General features: G+C 44.4%; 1 protein-coding gene across 8 annotated transcripts in view; it reads right to left on the bottom strand.

Annotated features, from left to right (window-relative positions):
- Nucleotides 1–2,118: 2,118 nt before the first annotated feature.
- ELL2 (elongation factor for RNA polymerase II 2) overlaps nt 2,119–22,090 on the bottom strand; it is a 43,504-nt gene continuing 23,532 nt past the window's right edge. For 3 of the 8 annotated variants that reach the window (XM_069881073.1, XM_069881080.1, XM_069881079.1), the window contains exons 5-12: nt 19,267–19,526; nt 16,254–16,378; nt 16,038–16,128; nt 13,991–14,552; nt 11,131–11,200; nt 6,897–7,068; nt 5,836–5,880; nt 2,119–5,020 (exon numbers count right to left, since the gene is read on the bottom strand). In XM_069881073.1, coding sequence (XP_069737174.1) covers nt 4,874–5,020; nt 5,836–5,880; nt 6,897–7,068; nt 11,131–11,200; nt 13,991–14,552; nt 16,038–16,128; nt 16,254–16,378; nt 19,267–19,526 — 1,472 coding nt within the window. In that variant the 3' untranslated portion in view covers nt 2,119–4,873. The remainder of the gene's footprint in view (nt 5,021–5,835; nt 5,881–6,896; nt 7,069–11,130; nt 11,201–13,990; nt 14,553–16,037; nt 16,129–16,253; nt 16,379–19,266; nt 19,527–22,090) is intronic. The other 5 variants (XM_069881075.1, XM_069881078.1, XM_069881077.1 and 2 more) reach the window with 5 other exon arrangements.

Raw genomic sequence — 22,090 nt, 5'->3', positions numbered from 1 at the left:
AGAATTTTGCCAGGACTGTGCCTTGTGCTTTGTAATTAAGAGACACAGACAGGAGTCCAAGAGTTGGAAAAGAGAAGAAAACAAGAAATGGAATTTAGTACGTGACCATTTTGCTCTACTAAGTTGGAAATTGGCCACAGCACCAAAGACAAGGAACACAGGTCATCTCCAGCATAGGAGAGGGAAGTGAGAGGTAGGATATTGAACCTGAGGTAAAAAGAGGGAGAGTGGTCACAGACAGAGGATGACCTACAGGGAAAATACCCAAATATGTTCACTTTCAGTTTTTTTGGGTGGAAAACTGGTTGGCTGGCCGGGCCCAGAGAGTGGTGGTAAATGGTGTGAAATCCAGCTGGAGGCCAGTGACAAGTGGGGTTCCCCAGGGCTCAGTGCTGGGTCCAGCCCTGTTCAATGTCTTCATCAATGATCTGGATGAAGGCATCGAGTGCACCCTGAGCAAGTTTGCGGACGACACTAAGCTGGGTGGAAGTGTGGATCTGCTGGAGGGTCGGGAGGCTCTGCAAAGGGATCTGAACAGGCTGGACCGCTGGGCAGAGTCCAATGGCATGAGGTTTAACAAGGCCAAATGCCGGGTCCTGCACTTGGGGCTCAACAACCCTATGCAGTGCTACAGACTGGGAGAAGTCTGTCTAGTAAGCTGCCTGGAGGAGAGGGACCTGGGTGTGTTGGTTGACAGCCGACTGAATATGAGCCAGCAGTGTGCCCAGGTGGCCAAGAAGGCCAATGGCATCTTGGCTTGTATCAGAAACGGTGTGACCAGCAGGTCCAGGGAGGTTATTCTCCCTCTGTACTCGGCACTGGTGAGACCGCTCCTCGAATCCTGTGTTCAGTTCTGGGCCCCTCACCACAAGAAGGATGTTGAGGCTCTGGAGAGAGTCCAGAGAAGAGCAACAAAGCTGGTGAAAGGGCTGGAGAACAGGCCTTATGAGGAGCGGCTGAGAGAGCTGGGGTTGTTTAGCCTGGAGAAGAGGAGGCTGAGGGGTGACCTCATTACTCTCTACAACTACCTGAAAGGACGTTGTAGAGAGGAGGGTGCTGGCCTCTTCTCCCAAGTGACAGGGGACAGGACAAGAGGGAATGGCCTCAAGCTCCGCCAGGGGAGGTTTAGGCTAGACGTTAGGAAAAAATTCTTTACAGAAAGGGTCATTGGGCACTGGAACAGGCTGCCCAGGGAGGTGGTTGATTCACCTTCCCTGGAGGTGTTTAAGGCACGGGTGGACGAGGTGCTGAGGGATATGGTTTAGTGTTTGGTAGGAACGGTTGGACTCGGTGATCCGGTGGGTCTCTTCCAACCTGGTTATTCTGTGATTCTGTGATTCAACAGGCTCAGTCAAATAGGCTTCAACAGATCCCTTCGTTTTCACTGGCCATCGTCTAATGCCCACCCTTCTCACTTCTCTGTCTAATCAGCAGCAGGATGTTGATGGTGGGGTGAGGTGCCACTGCTGTGTCCCTTGTCCATCAGCATTTACTCTGTGCTCTGGCAGCAGAGCCAGTGGCCCCCACAGCAAAGCCAGTGGTCCCCATGGCAGCACCACACCACTTCCCTCTGGAGATGATCCCCCTCACCTGTCAAGCAGAGCCTTAAGATCAGAAAGTGAATATTTTATTGAACTTGAGTTGATGCAGAACAGTGGGGCAACAACAGCTCAACTGTTAGCTAACGAATGTCTCAGGATGGTTCGCATACGGAGCCCCAGTACAGTTTTGTATGGAAACAATCAAAGAAGTCATAAAAACACACTGAAAGTCAGGAAAGGGGGAATCACAGCCCTGTCTTAAGCCTTCAGCCTCCTGAATGTTATCCTTCCTTCATCAATTTCATGCCCTTCCTCAAAAGAAGGGCATGGAATTGCTGCCACATCCTTCCCCCATCGTGTACAGAGACAATTAATAATGAAGTGAAAAGAACTTTACTCCAAAGTAGCCACAGGTGTGCGTGAATCAATGACTATGTATCTAGAAAGACTGGCTGCATCATCTTCCTTTTAAAGAAGCTGAACAATGAGCACAGTTACAATACCAACACTTAAAATCCGTTAAAACTTGTCTCAGTAACACTTATCTATGCATTCTGAAGAACAATACCAGAAGATCTTAACAGTACTATTTATTTTTTTTTATAACTGCTACGGTGAACTGGAAACGGAAAAGCAGTGAAGTGATGACAGCTTAGAGCGTAACTACAATTTGAAAACAAAACTACTTCTGAGCACAGCCTTTTTCCCTTAAAACTCCAGTCAGACCGGAAACTGATCCTCCCACCCTTTGGTTTTTCAGCTCAAGGGACAGAGCTATTGCATCCCTCTCAAGCATGTGGTTACTTTTCTGTAGTAATATTCACAGTTTCCATGAAGGAGCTGTGTGTGGCTGCTCCTTCTCTACATTAACAATTAGGTTTGTAGTAGCGTGACTCCAGCCACAGGCAGCGTTGGTTTCTTTGAGCCAGCAGGGTGGTTTTACAGCAAAAGGCAGAGTACAGTCACAGCCCTGCTGTGAGGGACGTGTGCTGAACAGGAATGTTAACTCCACGGAAACAGAAGATACATGGATTTACAGCACTATTTTGCAACTGCCAGCTGTCAGGCACACTTGCAAGGCTTCAGGAGTGCTCAGTGCAAGTGGGAAAAACCTTCAGTTAAGGCTTCTGTAGTAGCTGGTTGGGTCTGATGGTGAGATGCAGTGCTGGATCTCTGAAATAGTGATAACCTCCTCTTCTAGCACCGACCTCTTGCCTCCGGCACCAACCTTCTCTCTCCAGCACCAAACACCTTCTCTGGCACCAAACTCCTTCTGCGATGTTAACCTCCTCCTCCAACACTAACCTCCTCCTCGACACAGCCAATGCACATGCAACCTGAAAACCAGGGGGTGCATGTGAAAACAGGCCAATAACAAAAGGCAGCGGGAGGAAAAAAATCTAGTTAATTGTACTGGTTCTACAGCGAACACGCTACGGACAATGGCAACACCAAGACTGCTGCAGCAGCACTGTCCCCCGTGGTGGCAGCTGACGTCACATCCAGGCACGTGGTTTAAGATGAAGGGCAATCAACTGCCAAAATGGGTCCAAAACTAGGAACTTCACATTATTTCAGTCTGAAGAAGTCACGTGGTTTGTAGGTTGAAGGTGAACCACCCAGATGCAGTAAGTTGCACAGCCCATGCATTTCACACCTGGGCATGATCACGTGCATATGCGCAGGGCCAGATTCAGTTGTCAAACCCAGGTAAATGCAGCTCTTAACGGGAAGAAAGAAGTCCTCTCTTCGTTCTGCCATTTGAAATATGGAGTTGAAGATAATTGCACTAACCTAAGGGACCCAAAATCAACCTGGTTCAAGTAAATAATGCAAACACAGCAGAAAGGGATGCACTTTGCTTGCAATTCCATCCTTGGGAATAACGTCTGAACTCACAAAGTTAAGGCAAAAATTTCATTGCTCCCCTTCACCTGAGTGTACGTTTTGTGGCAATCAGACATTTTCTGGTTTACAACGGTACACAGCGGGTTTTTCTTTTTTTGATGCTGGAGATAAAGCTTGTTATTGATATTACTGACATTTTGGCATGAATTCCCCAAATAAATCAGATTTGTAAACATAATGCTTCCCTTTTCAGTTGGCAGCATTTTGAAAAGACAAAACACAGTAAAGACATACAAGGATCTTACTTCATTTTGACCAAATAACCTGTGTTTTTCACATTATAAAATTAGCAATTTTGGTTTACGTCAAAATAAACCAAATAAAACTGCATGAAATGAACATTTTGTGCTGTTAAGTGATCACAGTATTTTACAGTTAAACACATTTGCTCTTTGTTATATTCCTGGCACCCAGGACAAAAAGTCTTTAAATATATAGGTCATGTAGGCAATAGCTTCTTTGCATATTCTCTCCAAAAAATACTTTATAGTAGTATATAAATAGGCTGCCTACACGTTTAATATTACAATCCTGCCTCAAAACTATATATGTGTTTCATTTTTGTAAAGTATCAATCCCCCTAGTATTATTAAAGCTGACAAACTATTGAAATGGAAACGCTCTCACCTTCCGCAAGAGAAGTAGTGATTTCATAAGAAAAAAATACCCTACAGCAACACTCGTCAAGTTGTTTTAACCTGAGCGTTTGGGCCTACTGAGAGTAGCAGCTTTGTTTTATAATCCCCACCACGTTCACACTCAGATGTGCACACACACACACAGAACGCACATGCACGCACACATACATACACCCATACTCTGTTAGGCCACGTAGTGCTTTCCCAGTTGCTTCAGTGAAGCTGGAAGCTGTGTAGATAAATTATTTTACCTACACAAAATGCACACCAGCAAATACCTTAAGGCAACCACTGCAGTTGAGGGGTTTAAGTAGCAGGGGCAAGTTTCTGCTGTAACAAAACAGGCTGTATACAGCACACAGACATGCCTCTTCAACCCTCCAAAACAATGGCATTTTTCTTTTTTAATTATTATTATTTTGTGCAAATTTCTAAACCTTCTGCCACTTAAGGCAAAGAGTTTGCATTAACAAGGTCAGAAAACAGCCTTATATTTATCCAAAAAGCACTTCAAGTTGCTACGATATTCTCTTAAAAGGTGCACAATTTGATAGTAGATGTACTAAATCCCCAGCATCTACTGATAAAAGTTATTTAAATGGACAAACATAAGTCTTGAAGAAAGAAGGGACCAGAAAAAGCAGCTTCAAATATGCATATAAGCAACATCAACAATGACAAAAGTAGATGTCTGCTAATACTGAAACTTTTGAATGCAAAAGTTTGGTACTAAGTTTTATAATCTTAGAGCAACTAATCTTAAGTATTAAATAAATAATTTTCAGTTCATTCACATGTCGTGGACGAAGAAGGAGACCAACGGCACAACTCTGCTTGCCGATGGTCAAACTCCCTAATGAGTCTCTTGATGTGAGAGAGCTTCTTGTGCAAATACTCACACCTGTACTTCTCCTCGTAGTAGTTGGGACTAGACTGAAAAGACAAATTAACAAAGAAATTAGGGCATGAAAACATTTCTGCAGAGGTCAATATATCACATCTTTTGCTTTGATACAGGCTGGGGGATGACGTGGTTGAGAGCAGCCCTGAGGAGTACTTGAGTGGATGAGAAGCTCCACATGAGGCAGAAACATGCACTCACAGCCCTCGAAAACAACTGTGTCCTTGGCTGCATCCACAGCAGTGGAAGCAGCAGGGCCAAGGAGGGGATTCTGCCCCCCTGCTCTGCTCTCGTGGGACCCCACCTGGAGTCCTGTATCGAGTTCAGCAAACCACAACTTAAGGACATGGAAGTGTTGGAATGGGTCCAGAGGAGGCCACAGAGATGATGTGAGGGCTGGAGCACCTCCCATACAAGGCCAGGCAGAGAGAGTTTGGGCTTGTTTGGCCTGGAGAAGTGAAGGCTGTGGGGAGACCTTATAGCAGCTTCCAGTCCTGAAAGAGGCTCCAGGAAAGCTGGGGACGGGATCTAGGTCAGGGAGTGCAGGGACAAGACAAGGAGGAATGACTCTAAATTGGAAGGGGGAAGATTAGGCATTAGGAAGAAATTCTTCATAATGAGGGAGGTGAGGCCCTGGCCCTTGTTGCCCAGAGAAGTGGTGGCTGGCCCATCACTTGAGGTGTTCAAGGCCAGGTGATCCAGTGGGAGGTGTCCCTTCCCATGGCAGGGTATTGAACTGGATGGGCTTTGAGGTCCCTTCTAACCCAAACCATTCTATGATTCTTATAAACAGCGTGGAGCCATCGTTTGTGATTATGACTTCCCACAAACCTGATGTTACCCCTACCTGTTTTAACTTTCTATACTCTTCTACGACCTCCTCTTGAAGAACCTTCAAAAAAAAACCAAACATGAAGACAACATGAAGAATATTTCACTAGTACCAGAAAATGTGAATTCATGTAAACCACTAAAAATATACTCAGTTTTACTCAATGTATTTTCTTATCCACAAGCCACCACTCTCCTACATTGCAAAAATACCCTTCCAGACACTCCATTCCACCCAAGACCTGCAGTTAAACCTCTAAATAGGCAACAAAAGGGAGAATAGGTTTGAGGATTCCCTTTGAGAAGTGGCTCATGCCACTGTGCCATCACAGACAGCTCAAACAGTTGGAATATGAGGGCTGAACAACTTTTTGCAGGGCTTTTGTTGGTACATATATCAGAGCTGGCCCATGCAGGGTCCCAGCAAAATCCTGCAGGGTCTCCCTTTGAGTAAGTGAGCAGCACCAGCAATTTTAAAACACTCCTCCCATCCACAAACAGATTTCCAATCTGGCCAAAAACCTAAATAAAGGCAACCAAAAATCCTCAGCGAGCACAGAGAATTAAATGATTTTGATATTAATCATGTGGAATTTGTTAAGTCTGAAGCAGAGAAGACAACGATGGAAAGCCACAATATCAAGTTTTTAACACCCTTCTCCACTGACACTGTAGCTGGGATCAGGCTCTTGGAAGACAAGGAAGTTGTGGCTGTGGGTGTCATTAAGTTTAAAAAGTCACAGGAAGTAGAGGATCAGGAAAGCTTTGGGATTACAAATACTGGTTTCCATGTGCTTCCCATCCTCTCCCCAATCTGTGTGCCAGCACTCCCTCACCTTGTGAAGGAGCTGAGGTGGTCAGCAAAGCCTGAGCCAACTGGGCGCATCCTGCCACACCGCTGGTTACACAGGCACTGAACTCAGCTTTTCTTTTAAAAGATTAAATGTATTTTAAAGTCACATCCATACAATTTAACAGGTAAATATACTGAGAAGTCTGCCTGTGGTGAAAACACACACTTTAGGAAGGGATAAGAGGGGGATTAAACACAGACTTCACAGTTTCATCCTTCTGTACCTGATATTCTTTGGACCCTGGAGAAAGAAGCTTCCGTTGTGCGTCAAGTTTCTGGAACCTCCTGCTGACACTCACCATCCGAGCATGCAAGTTCCTGTATTCATTGTACTCTGCATTGAAGTCATTCTTGTAACTCTGGCGCTGCTCGTACGAGACTATAGCTCTGTATTTTCTGATGGAAAAACAAGCACACGTGCACCAAGTAAATACCAAGAACAGGCACCCAAGTTTTACGTCAGCTAATGATGTGACTGATTGCTTCTACACACGAGCACACATGTTCCAAGAGATGTGTTTAGGAAATTACAGAGATCCAACATATTTTTATGACAGTTATTTGCTAATGTTTTTATTTATCAGAGGTTTCATTTGGAAGCTGCGCAAAAATGAAGTGAAGCACACTTAAAACACATTAACAATCATTCAAAAGAGGATTCTGCTTCTCAGCTCCACTCTGGTAAGACCTCATCTGGAGTCCTCTGTCCAGTTCTGGAATCTCCAGCATAAGAAGGACATGCAGCTGTTGAAATGGGTCTGGAGGAGTCCACAGAGATGATGCAAAGGCTGGAGAACCTCTGCTATAAGGACAGGCTAAGAGAGTTGGTGTTGTTCAGCCTGGAGAAGAGAAGGCTGCAGGGAGACGTTATAGCAGCTTCCAATACTGAAAGGGGCTCCAGGAAAGCTGGGGAGGGGCTCTTGATCAGGGAGTGCAGGGCTAGGATGGTTTTCAGCTAGGAGGGGAATGGTTTTCAGCTGAAAGAGGGGAGATTGAGATCAGATCTTAGGAGAAATGTTTTCCTGTGAGAGTGATGAGGCTCTGACCCAGGTTTCCCAGAGCAGTGGTGGCTGCCCTGTCCATGGAGGTGTTCAAGGCCAGGTTGGATGGGGCTTGGAGCCCCTGATCCAGTGGGAGGTGTCCCTGCCCATAGTAGGGTGGTTGGAACTGGATGGGCTTTAAGGTCCCTTCCAACCTAAACCATTCCATAATTCTAAACTGTGATAGAAATCATCTTCGTGCCAAAGCTATGATTATGCTCATGAATTGCACAGCACTTTCAGACAGTAAGAGAAGCTGTAATAAACTACCCAGCTTCCTTTAAACTGCACCACACTGCAGGTGCTCTCAGGTTTCAACCTTTCTGTAAGGATCAGCTATATCTCTGAAACAGTGTGACCTAATTCTTTTCCAGGGCACCATGGCCAGTAGTTAATTTGTGAGAGTAAAGCTTCTACTGATCCAACATCATGAAATCTTGCATAAAGGCTTTTTGGGGTATTTTTAAATGATTTTTAACATTCAATTTTACTATCCAACTACATCAAATAACTATATACCTTGCTCCTCAGTATCACTGCCCTCAGCTAACTGGGAAGCAGACAGCCAGGAGCTGAATCTGTTTGCTTTCACCCAGCAGAGGATGGGAACTGAAGGCAGGTTTGAGCTCTCAGCCTGACATACGAAGCAATAAACCTTCCACTGAAGGGCCAGGATTAGTTTCTGTCACTCCATGGAGTATCCCTTATTGTATTAAATGTGATGCAGGGTGCTACCACACCACCTGCAGGTGACCTCCTTTCCTGACATTATTCCTTTGACTGCTCCACTTTCACCTTCTTGTTCCATTCCCCCTTGATAAGGTAAGTATCCCAGGCTGCATCCAGAGCAGCGTTCCCAGCAGGTCAAGTGAGGGGATTCTGCCCCTGTGCTCCACTCTGCTGAGACCCAACCCAGGGCCTTGTGTCCAGTTCTGGAGTTCCTGACATAAGAAGGACATGGAAGTGTTGGAATGGGTCCAGAGGAGGTAATGGAGATGGTCCCACGGCTGCAACACCTCTGCTCTCAGGCCAGGCTGAGAGAGTTGGTTTCAGCCTGGAGAACAGAAACCTGTGGGGAGACCTTAGAGCAGCTTCCAGTACTGAAAGGGGCTCCAGGAAAGCTGGGGAGGGACCTTTTAGCAAGACCTGTTGTGACAGGACAAGGAGTAATAGTTTTAGATTAAGGGAGGGGAGATTCAGAATGGATAAGGAAGACATATTTTAGGCTGAAGGTGGTGAGGCACTGGCATAGGTTTTCCAGGGAGACAGCGGAGGCTGCATCCCTGAAGGTGTTCAAGGCCAGGTTGGATGGGGCTCTGAGCAACCTGATCTGGCTGAAGGTGTCCCTGCTACTCCAGGGGTTTTGGGCTGGATGACTTTCATGGTCCCTTCCAAACCAAACCGTTCCATGATTCTATGATTCCACGATTCTATGACAGGAGTCGATGAACCTGGTAATCCAGTGATTTAACAGAGAAATACCCTACTCTCTCCCATCCCACGCAGCAAACATGACAAGGGGGCCAACCTCACCACTGTGGCTGATGCTGCACAACTGTACTGCCAGGCTCATCCTGCCTTTTCCCACCACAGGCTCATTTCAGGTCAGAACACGGAGGGGCCATCAAATCCTCCTCAAATTAATCCTTCCCAATGAGGAAAGAGCTTTAGATTGCTCCCAGCTGTGCCCAGACCCCTAAAACCCCCCATTTCATTTGAAATTCAGCTTGCACTGACCAAGTTATTCTGATTATTCCACTGCAGCCTCCTTCAACTTCCACACTTTTAACAAAGGCCATCAATAAGACAGTGGAAAAGAATCCAGAAAATGGGCATTTGTGGGAGAGATTTCTCTGTTTGAGAATTGAAAGGAAAAACCCTCCTGACAGAAAAGTTTTAATTTTCAAAAAAGTATTTAAACAAAAAAACCTGGTTTTGGAGCTATTTCATTTTAAAGCAACTGCTTTAACAGGGATGAAAACCTTTTTCCATACAGCAGGTGAATTTTAACTTTCGGGAATGTTAATCTGCTATGTGACAACTCATTAAGGAGCTAAAACTAAACTTAAAGGCAAGTCCTTCTGCAATTAACAGGCTGCAACATGCCAGGCACAGTGGATATGTAACATTTTACATATAAGCTTAACGCACTCTTCTTGTCTTTTGTAGCCAAAATTAAGCAGTGAAAATTTGAAATATGAATTGAAGGGTTCCTCTAGTGCTTTGGTCTGCAGTGAAATCACAGAATCACAGAATGATTTGGGTTGGAAGGGACCTCAAAGCCCATCCAGTTCTACCTCCCGCCATGGGCAGGGACACCTCCCACTGGATCAGGGGCTCCAAGCCCCATCCAATATGGCCTTGAACACCTTCAGGGATGGGGCAGCCACCACTGCTCTGGGCAATCTGGCCCAGGGCCTCCCCACCCTCATCAAGAATTTCTTCCTGAAGTCTGACCTAAATCTTTCCCTTTCCAATTTAAAGCTATTCCCCCTCGTTCTGTCACCCCAAACCCTTGGAAAAAGACCCTTCCCGGCTTTCCTGCAGCCCCTTTCCACACTGGGAGCTGCTCTAAGGTCTCTCTGTAGCCTTCTCCAGGCTGAACAACTTTGGTATTTTGCTGTAGCTTTAAGTCAGTCACTGGTCATTTTACATCAGAGCCTTAGAACTGGCCTCAGGTTGCACCAGGGCAGGTTCAGATTGGACATGAGGAAAAATTACTTCATTGAAAGGGTTTTCAAGCACTGGCAGAGGCTGCCCAGAGAGATGGACGAGACCCTATCCCGGAGAGGTTTAACAGACAGGTAGATGCAGTGCTCAGGGATGTGGTTTAGTAGTGGACAGGGATGGTTTTACTCAATGATCTCAAAGGTCTTTTCCAACCAGGGGATTCTGTGATTCTATGAAATAATTTTGCTGGTTAATTTGTGTTAGGGAGTAGCCATGTTGTCTCTGTTGCACCTGGCTTTAAATCCTGCTATCTTCCCTCCCAACCTTTCCAGCTTGGATGCACTGAGCAGTGAAAACACAGGAAAGATGCTAAGGTTTAGCTATTCAGTTTTTAGCATTCAGTTTTAGTCCTGCACTGCCTCTCCTCTAAGGAGAAAACAGCACATGCTCACATTCCATTTTTATGGTGACCTTAAAGAAGAATGAACTTAATTTTTATGTGTGCTTCTAAAATATATATACATAAAAATCTTAACTGTTATTTTCCCCCTGAAGTAATTAAGGGACAACCTCAGTGTTTAAAACTTGCAGATGCTCGAATAAGGCAGCTAGGTGATTTAAAGGAACTTGAAATTATTCTAAAGTTACATTTTGAGTATTTGCAATTTTGTTGTTAAACAAGTTTTTGAAGCAGCTGAAAAATGACCTATCATGAGTGGGAACAAGAGTTAGTTGTTATTTTACTCACATGAAGTAGTCTGGTAGTTCACTTATTGATGAAGGAGCATCTGTGGTGGCAGTGCAAGTTTCTTTAACTCCTGCAGAAAAGCAGAGTTTTGACACTTGTGACAAACAGGTTTTTAATGTAGCCAAACAAGACCAACCTCATGGGCTCAGGAAAACCCTTTAGAGTTTTACTGTCGCAGTAAATTACTTGGAATAAGCTCTATAAATCTATAATAGGACTCACGCAACCTTCTCTGCAGTTGGCAGTGCTGGGGTCTAGCAAGGGGGCTCAGATACTTTATTCTAGAGGCTCTGTGCTACCACAGCATTAACCCGAGGTCAGCTTTTCTTCAAATAAGAATGATGTGGTATCTGCACAGCAATTCAAGACATGCAGCAACAGATATAGCTGCAGAAAAGAGGACAGCTTGGGCTGCGTCTGTAAATATATACAAATATATTATCTCAACTTTTGGGTTCCAAGCGAGAAACAGAGTAGAAAGCTGAAGTTCTTTCAATGCCACATTTTCATAGAACCCTTCTTCCCTGCCAATTACAGATATCTAAAGCTAGATTTCATTCCAACGCTCTTCCAAGCATGAAAGTCAATAGCATTGTATAGGAGCTGCTGGCATTCAGGCTCCAATGACCTGCAACAAAGGCTTGCTCCTCATTAACGTGGCAGTATTGGGTCTGAAACTTATTTGTACCTGTAAATGGCTCTTTTGCTCTTTTAAATGACATTATGAGAGCACAGTACACTTAATCTCTAATCCTTCTTTTTGAAGGAATACTTCAAGAGCCCTCAACCTTTTTGATAAACAAAAAGACAGCCACTGTAAGGAAAATTTAGCTGGAGCATGAAGGAGTACTTACTGTCTTGGTAATCTCTTTCTGCTCTTCATTTGGGGTTTGTGGCAAGCTTAAAAATTACATGGGTCTTTATATTCATTATTGGCTTACATTGCCACTGTTTAAACAAATTGTCTCTACTAAAGCTCAGCTGGCCTTATCGATCTCTAAGCTATCAGAGCTTTAAGTCAAGGGGAGAGAAAAGAGCTATCATACAATGCTCTACTCAATTCTTTCTCTTTTAATACTAAAATTACTATGTGGTGCAGGAGGGGTTCAAATAGCAGCGTAAAGGTGGGAACAAAACTTGAGAGAAACGCAGTGATAAATATACAGAGTCACAGCATGCACAAAACAACCTTTGTGAACATTTTTCCTGTGTCCATTTCATTTACAGCAACTCAGATGAATTTGTTGTCATGACTTGGAACCTTTGAAAGCTTCAGCGAAGCACCGACCTGAAATGCAGTACGGATTTCTCCTTCCCTGAGGCGTTCTCAGAATGATGTTACTGGCTCCCAGAGAAAGATGCTTACACATTTACAAACCCAAGCATGAATATTTTACACCTGGAGCCCTGCATTCAGCAATGGAGCCCTCAGCACACGCAGGATATGGATCTGTTGGAGCGGATCCAGAGGAGGCCACGGAGATGACACAAGGGATGGAGCCTGTCTGCTATGAGGCCAGGCTGAGTGAGTTTTGGTTGTTCAGCTTGGAGAAGAGAAGGCTGCAGGGAGACCTTGGAGCAGCTTCCAGTACTGAAAGGGATTCCAGGAAAGCCGGGGAGGGGCTCTTGATCAGGGAGTGCAAGGCTAGGATGAGGGGAACAGTTTTCAGCTCAAAGAAGGGATATCTAGATGAGACCTTGGGAAGAAATGTTCTCCTGTGAGTCTGGGGAGGCCCTGGCCCTTGCTGCTCAGAGAAGTGGTGGCTGACCCATCTCTGGAGGCCAGGTTGGATAAGGCTTGGTGCCCCTGGTCCAGTGGGAGGTGTCCCTGCCCATGGCACAGGGTGGAACTGGATGACCTTCATGGTCCCCTCCAACCCTAACCATTCTATGATTCTATGAATTTCAAAGCAATCCCAAGCCTCGCAGGCACTGCGCAGCATGTCAAGAGATTATCTCAAGGTATCCTTTCTCTACAAGCACAAGACCCTTCCAAATCAGTGCTCTGCACACTTTTGCGTCTGGGCTGTAGTAGGAAAGGTCTAAAGCTGTCCTTGATTTGCTAGTCGAACCTCTGATTTCGGACAGCTCACAGATTTAACAAAGGGACTGCACTCTGCCCTGCTCTGTGTGTGTTAAGAAATCGAGTACTCTCTGTGCATTTTCTGTTTAGATTTCAATGTCATTGAAATGGGTACCATTTGTACATCTCTAGAAGCCAGAAGTTCTGTGGTGAGGATGGAGAGGAGCTTACAGCACAGCTCAAACCAAAGCTCTAGCAAGCTATGTGCTAGTTATACAGGTTTTAGACTTCCCATGAAAAGCCTGAGTTCAATGAGCCTTGTGTTGCAAAACATCATAAAATAAATACATTTCTGTGTTTCAGTAAACTGGTATGCAATAACTATATGTGACAGATCTTCATTTTCAGCATGTTAAAGCTTGCTGTGGAAAAAAGCAGAATAAGTTTCAGTAAGCTGTCAGTTTACTGGAAAGGAAGAAAGGAAAAAACCCATTCCTTGTGTTTTGCAAGTGCCCAGCTCTTCCCCATAACCAGTTTCTGCCCCAGAGTGAGCCATTTAAGATTTCTTTGTTCTAGTTCTTAAAAATGAATGTAATTTTAAATGGTGGCTCCAGTAAAACAAGTCCAGCTTCTAATTTTTGCTGTTTTCTTTTAAAGCTCACAGTTAAAACATAATGCAATGGCAGAAAAAAAGAAAGATATTGATCCTTTATTACCGTAAGGCCAGGATAATGGCAGTGCACTGAATATGAAGACCCAAATGTTCGTGTTCCCAGTGGCGGGTTTTACTGGCCCCTTCTCACCATGTAACAGTTAGGAAAAGCAAAGCATTAATACCTTCACCTGAATTTGAATGGGAGGACTTTTTCAGCTTGGTAGTTTCTTCTTTTCTAATGTCTTTCTCCTCCTCGCTGGCACTCGTGGTGTCCTTCTCCTTATACTCCTTTACCTTTTTGGGCTTTTGGAACAATGTCAAATCCTTCTTGTCTGCAGATTTGGGAGGCTCTACCTGCCTTGCCGCAGGTGCCAGCATTCCCAAAGTAGTCCAAGAGGTATATTTTTGTTGCTGGTCCCCATAGGTGCTGCTGCTATTTTGGCTGAAGATGTCCATTGGCAGGTCTTGCGTCCCTCGCCCCTCAGGGGTGCTGGGGGAGCTGGAGATGACACTTTGAGGAGGGTTAGAAGCAGGAACAAGGGTGGAAGGCAGCGGCAGAGGAGCAGGAGTTGAGGCAGCTGCTGGAGGTGGCGGAGGGGCAGTGGTGGCTTTCCGACCAGGGGCAGGCCAGGAGCTGCTGAGCGACTGCTGGGTTCGACTGGCCAGGCGACCTATCCTCTGCCTTTTGTTCAGAGGATCAATTACATTGGAATTCATGAGTCGCTTCTGCAATAATGAGAAAACCTTAAAAAAACCAGCAGAATTAGGTTTTGCTTCTATGAAAAGGGACCATTTCTGAACAGGCAGTGGTCAAACCCACATCTTTCTTATCTAAAAGCAGTTGTCAAACAAGGAAGTACAGCACCTAAATACATGGTTCATTTCATTCTTAGTTTCTAATCTTATGATCTACCAAGTTGTTCTCCAAACCTATGGCTAAAAGGCTTTGGGAGAAAGATGCTCTTCATCAGCTCTGTCATAGGCTTCACAAGGAGGTCAGGCTGGTATTGTTTAGGCACTGGTTTCTGTTCAGACGCATTGGCTCTCACTGTCACAAAACAGCAATTTAGTAAATCTCTAGGCCACACAATTTACTAATGCGGCCCTGGGAAGCACACAGCAATGTGTTTATCGGAGTGTGAGATGTGTGTGGCTGTTAAGAACAGGTAAAAACCCCACTGTGTTGTTCCAGGTGTTCTCCACCTGAAACACTACCCTGCATCTTCTGCTCCTGAAGACGATGTGAGGGTTGAAGCACCTCTGCTATAAGAACAGGCCGAGTCAGTTGGGGTTGTTCAGCCTGGAAAAGAGATGGCTCTGGGGAGATCTAAGAGCATCTTCCAGTACTGAAAGGAGTTCCAGGATACCTGGTGAAGCAGTCTTCACAAGGGCAGGAAGAGATAGGACAAGGGCAAGTGGCTTTAAATTGGAAGGGGAAACATTTGGATTAGACATTAGGAAGAAATTCTTGACACTGAGGGTGGTGAGGCTCTGGCCCAGGTTGCCAAGAGAAGTAGTGGCTGCCCCATCCCTGAAGGAGTTAAAGGCCATGTTGGATGAAGCTTTGAGATCCCAATCCAGTGGGAGGTGTCCCTGGGAGTGGAACTGGATGGGCTTTGAGGTCCCTTCTAACCTGAACCATTTCATGATTCTATGATTCTATAATTACCACATCACAAATATCCATGAACATATGCAATTGCATAAGAAGAACATATACACACCTCAGAAGGCCTTCCTACACACTGAAATAAACAAGTTATTCAGCAACACAAAGCAGTTTTAAGTATTTAAGCAGAAAGTGTGGGGCTGTGGAACAAGAATGAGTAACCAAGAAGCTCAGCAGGTGAGTTTAGGCTTCCAAAACGTCAACGGACAATCACAATTTGGGCCAGATTCTTGGCTGTTTGACCACAACAGGGGGGTATCTTCCAGGTGTATTCACAAAATAATGTGTAGACAGGAATTGTTCGTTTTTCTGAGTACTGTAATAAACACTCTGAAATACAGAACAGTAAATATAGTAGCCCTTAAGCTACATAACCATATGTTTTTGGCAGTGTGACAGTGCAACCATATTTAAATAAGTATAATAATCCAATCAGAAATAAAAACTTCAGGTTTTTGTTTGTTAAAGATAATACTAGTGCTCCACATCACAGCTTTTACACCTATCTAAAGTGTGATAAACCTTAACACGCTGTAAATAGTGTCAAAAAATCGAAATACCTGAGAAGAAGTTGCTGGAGGCTCTTTCTTAGAATTTACGGTAGATTCCGAACAACTGGTGCTGGTGACATTCTGAGATGACTTGAATTTCCTGCAAGGATGAGCCAACATTTCAGGTTACAGGGCAAAAATGTCATAGTTCTTTCATTACAGAGAAGACAGACATTCAAGGGGTTTTAAAATGGCTATTTTCCTTCCCCTGGAGAATGAACTTACTTAGAAAGTATTGACTCCAATGATTTCTTATCTGTTTCGCTGTACCCAGGCCAGTCTTTCTGAATTTCTTTGAACACAAAATCCTTCAGAGAGTAAGAATTATCCTTTGGGTTCAGGTTGGCCACCTGCAGGGAGACAACGAAGAAAATTAGTGTTTATTATACCCAAATACTAACTACAAAACCAAGATCAGTGCTGCAAAGCTAAATCAAAGCTGCAAACAATATCACGTGCCAGTTTTCCAGTTTTTTTAGCTGTGAAGATCAAAGTAGCTCGCTTGGAATGAGCACAGATTTTAAACATACGGTCAATTCAGGATGTAGAAATTTTGCTGCAAGCATGTGTAAAACCTGCTCTACAAAAACCTCTCTGTACCATGTATCTGCCTTTTTGTCTTTAACATAACACTGAGAATCAAGGCAAACTACGACAAACTCTTCAATCTCAACTGTTTGAAATATATTGAGTGGCCTCGTTTTTATTTCTACTTATTTTTCTTCTTTAAGAACTGAAGAACACCATCCCCACAGCCAAATTCAAAGTCCTTCAATGTCAGGAGGGTGGGTTCTTTTGTTTTGCACAGCTACCTTGCAACAACAGAGCACAGACTGCACCTGGAGCAATGTCTGTTTTCCATCATCACATTAAGTCATTTAGAATCATGTAATCACAGGATGGTTTGTGTTGGAAAGGACCTCAAAGCCCATCTAGTTCCAATCCCCTGCCATGAGCAGGAACACCTCCCACTGGATCAGGGGCTCCAAGCCCCATCCAACCTGGCCTTGAACACCTTCAGGGATGGGGCAGGCACCACTGCTCTGGGCAACCTGGGCCAGGGCCTCCTTGCCTTCATTGGGAAAAATGTCTTCCTAAGGTCTCATCTAAATCTTTCCAATTCCAATTTGAAGCCATTCTCCCTTGTCTTATCACCCTAGGACTTTGTAAAAAGCCCCTCCCCAGCTTTCCTGTAGGCCCTCTTCATTTACTGGAAGGCTGCTACTGCTGTACACCTCTGAAAATAAAATGAATTTATTTTTCCTGTAGAAAAATACAAAGTACACTCAAAACATTGCAACGAGATACTGAGACCTGAAGTGCTACTGAAACTTCATCACTGATGCTTTTTCAAAGGCGCAGAGAAAACCTCAAACAAAACAGTCCATCAATCCACCTGATAGAAAATGCTCAACAACTCAACACAACCACCACTTTCCGCAGCTTTGCCTGTTTTTCCTCCAAAATGTGAGAGATAAACACTAATTCATGTCTGTGTGCCTGTCTGTACCCCACCAGCTTCAAAAAATTTTGGAAGTAACAGTAATTCACTTGTTAAAAATGGAATTAAAGCTATATTCTAAGAGAAGCAAGTCTGCGCCTATGAGATCTCAGCAAATTCAAGCTGATGATTTTAGACTTGTAAAAAAAAAAACCTATTATGAATATACAGGAAACAAATCAAGGCTTTTCAGGTAGCAGTGCTGCTGACCTGACCATTGCAGAACACAACCCAGAGCCCTGAGGCAGCTCACACCATGCATGGGGAGCAGATGCCAGGGAAGTCTCCTCAAACACTATCAAGCATAATTGGCCAGGAGAATATTTTTGCACTTTTTATTCTCTGGGGACTTGAGTTTTTTGAGCTTTATAATCAACTTAAGTCGATAACTTCAATTCAGTGCAAAAATGTGGGGTTTGTTACACTGTGTGTGCCCTCAGGGTAAAAAAAACCCTACAATAGTACCAGGTAAACAAAGCAACAACATCCAACATAATGCACTGAGTTTTTCAAATTCAGTGTAGGATCAATCAGTGCTGTTTAAATGCTGACTTTTACTCACTTTAAGAGGTTCCAAATCACTTTTTTCCTAGACAAATACGAAAGGTTCGTACTTTACATATTAACATATGCATAATTCTAAGTGCACATGGCTCATTTATGAAGGGAGGAGCCTCTGCATCCTACAGTTCTTCTAGAAGCTTTTTCTGAGCTTTTTTTTAGCAGTAAATTGATGTGATACTCTGAGACACAAAGCATAAAAGTTTCATCTACAAGATTACAAGCCTACCAATAATTTTGACGGATGTGATAGAAGTGGAACTTAAATCAAAGCAGCAGTGGAAAAGCTACTGAATAAAAAAGGTTCCAAGTAAGACTAAGACACAATCCACATGATGGCAAAGAAACACTGTGCTCAAAATCAGACCATGAACTTCTTTTATGATTTGGTCGCAACACCCTTCAGTGTTCCTTAATACTAATGCTATGGCAAACTATCCCAAACACATGGAGGAGATGGAACTGTGGAACAGGTCCAAAGGAGGCCATGGAGATGATGAGAGGGCTGGAGCACCTCTGCTCTGAGGCCAGGCTGAGAGAGTTGGGGTAGTTCAGCCTGGAGAACAGAAGCCTCTGGGGAGACCTTAGAGCAGCTTCCAGTACTGAAAGGGGTTCCAGGAAAGCTGGGGAGGGGCTTTACAAGGGCCTGGAGTGATAGGACAAGGAGGAATGGTCTTAAATTGGAAAGGGGAAGATTTAGATTAGACATTAGGAAGAAATTCTTCTTGATGAGGGTGCTGAGGCCCTGGCCCAGGTTGCCCAGGGTAGTGGTGGCTGCCCCATCCCTGGAGGTGTTCAAGGCCAGGTTGGATGGGGCTTGGAGCCCCTGATCGAGTGGGAGGTGTCCCTGCCCATGGCAGGGGGTGGAACTAGATGGGCTTTGACATCCCTTCCAGCCCAAACCATTCAGTGATTCTAAAAAATAGTTAATTATTGCCTGCTGTTCTAGCAAAACAAAAACACCTCCCACTCCCAAACTGGTTAATATTTATTTCCTTTCCTCATGCGGACTTGCAGTCTGGGGCATCTGTATAAAGCTGATGAAAAACTTAAACAAGGAACATTCTGTCAGTCATTTATTGTTTTCCAATTTAAATGCAGGATGAACAGCTCAAAATTATGATTAAAAATAACAGCTGGAGGGAAAAAGTGCTGGCAAAAACCCCATGGCCTTACCTGATGAAGGATAGTTCCAAGGCAATTCTTGTCCTTTTGGTTGACACCATCTCTCTGCAGGCGAGCGAGCAACTCTGGTTTCTTGTAGCTCCTCAGTGCCAGCAAGTGAACCACCCTCTCCTTGTACGGTCGCTGAGAAAGGGTGTTGTGCGTGTGCTTTTTCCGGATGGTGTTTGCAAGGTTCACAGGGGTCGATCTCTTCCTCTCAGGCACAGCATCTGGAATGCTTTGTGCTGGTTTTCTGATCTGCACTTTTTTGCCTAAAGTAAGGGTAAAAACAAAGAGAAAAAAGGGTGATGTAAGAGGTTGGGACAAGACGAGAAAGTTGATCTGAAAGAACTTTTCAAGTGAGATAAACTCTAAAATCTCTAGTCAGCATTGAAGACCTATATGAATACATCAGTAGTAAAGATGCATCAATGCAGGCATTAACAAAGAAATATTCAGTATAAAAGTGATAGTTTACTGATTATTTATATAGATTTCTTTTATTTTTATCTATTTATTTGCTATGACTATTTTTCCAGTTTACAAGCTCAGGTGCAGAAAACCCCAAATCAGCCTTTTTTGTTATTCAGTACTCTAAAAAGATTCCCCATTATTGTCTATGGAGATCACGTCTACATGACTAATTGCGTCACTGCTTAAGGAAACTACAAATGTTTGCTGTTAATCACTTGAGTTACTGTAAATTGTATCACATTTTAAATTGAAATGTTCCCTTTTTATTAAATAAGCTCAGAAACAAGACACTAAAAATTTAACAGTTCTTGGGACCAGGCCAGAGAAGTCATAAAACATGGCCTTTGTAGCATTTTGGATCCAACTCTGTGAAAACAGGCATTTCTAACTGGAGGAAAAACTCAAGTGTGTGCAAGTGATGCATCCACCTCCTGAAAATCCCACCGCCCAACCTGAATATCATATTTCCAGAAAAAGATCCCAAATCTCTACGCAGTTTCTAAACAGAACTTGCTATGGGACAGAAAAAAAAAGATTTATGAGAACATGGCAGGAAATCATTGTAGTAAACACTGTTTGCAACCCAAAAGGGGACATACCACAGCCTACGCATTTTCCTGAAGCCAAAACTCAAGTTTGGTCCACAAGGGAGAGTTATTGAGTCTTGGAGAGACAATCGGGAGCTTGTCACAGAGCTCAGCACAGAGAGGCTGAGCCTGCTTACTGACTCTTGGTCCTCAGGAACAGCTAAAATGTGTGCTCACAGGCCAGGAACCAACTATTTCCTGCATTGCATCCAAAGCAGTGGGACCAGCAGGGTGAGGGAGGGGATTCTGCCCCTCTGCTCCACTCTCCTGAGACCCCATCTAGCACCCTGTGTACAGTTCTGGAATCCGAAACATAAGAAGGGCATGGATCTGTTGGAATGGGTCCAGGGGAGGGGAGGCCATGGAGATGATGAGAGGGCTGGAGAACCTCTACTACAAGGCCAGGCTGAGAGAGTTGGGGTTGTTCAGCCTGGAGGAGAGAAGGCTTTGAGGAGACCTTAGATCAGCTGCCAGTACTGAAAGGGGTTCCAGGAAAGCTGGGGATATACTTCTTACACAAGCATAGAGTGATGGAGTGAGGGGGAACGGCTTTAAGTTGGAAGGGGGAAGATTTAGATTGGACATTAGGAAGAAATTCTTCACAATGTGGGCAGTGAGGCCCTGGCCCAAGTTGCCCAGAGCAGTAGTGGCTGCTCCATCGCTGGAGGTGTTCATGGCCAAGTTAGATGGGGCTTGCAGGCCCTGATCCAATGGGAGACGTCCCTGCCCAAGCCAGGGTATTGGAACTGGATGAGCTTTGTGATCACTTCCACCCCAAACCGTTCTATGATTTTATGATTTTGCATTGGAGGCCAAAACTTTACCACCTTTCCACCCTTCATGTTCCCTGGATTTTGCCCTTCTGGTTTTCAACAGCAAACCCAATGGCTCAAACACAACCGGTTACATTTCTGGAGTGGTATGGACTTGCCAATTGTTTACTGAAGTAATTACAAAGCTTTTGACAACTTAAATTGGGTGCAGATGTACAAACGCCCAGCACAGCAGCATTCAAACGAAACACCACCTAACACCATGTCTGAATCACTTAAGAAATTAACTGACAACATAACCAATCATTACGGTGATTAACAGCCCCAGTGCCTAATTTGTACTGTGTGAAAAGTGCTGCACAATCACCTCTGTGTTCTACTGGCAACCAGACCTGTACTACCTGAGATTCCTCAATGCCAGTTGTAAACAAAGGTGTCCCCAAACCATTCCTCAATGCCAGTCTTCAGATCCCATTTATTCGTGTTAAATAATCACTTTAAGTCCTACTTAACCAAGCATATCATTCACATATAAAACAGAACTTTCCCCAATGAGAAGGTTTGAGACAGATGGAAATGGCTGCTCTCTTGCTGCCATTCAAGAACAGCTTAGACCTTACATGGTAGCAGTCCCAAACACGTGTCCTGGTATTGACCCATGCCAAGACCACACAGCTGCTTGGTTCTGTATCTTCAAAAAGCCATGACGATGCTGGCTTAAAACACTCTCCCATTAATGGAGGCAAAGCGAGTGTTGCAGCCTCACTGTTGGGAACATCCATGCTGGTGGAGGATTGCAGTTGGAGCCAAGTGAGTGCCTGCTTCACGGTGTGAGGACAGATGCTCCTGGTTCAGCTTACTGCTGTGAGAAGACCACTACTGCCTGGACCACCATCTATGAGGCAGATATTCACCTTGCATCTATTGACAGCTGGCTCCAGGCCCCATGGGGAAATGAGACTCAGAACAGTTCAATAATGAATGACACCACCTTAACACTTC

The sequence above is a fragment of the Phaenicophaeus curvirostris genome, chromosome Z (genome assembly GCF_032191515.1).
Source record: "Phaenicophaeus curvirostris isolate KB17595 chromosome Z, BPBGC_Pcur_1.0, whole genome shotgun sequence".
Classification (NCBI taxonomy): domain Eukaryota; kingdom Metazoa; phylum Chordata; class Aves; order Cuculiformes; family Cuculidae; genus Phaenicophaeus; species Phaenicophaeus curvirostris.
This window is presented reverse-complemented; position numbering and strand designations above follow the sequence as displayed.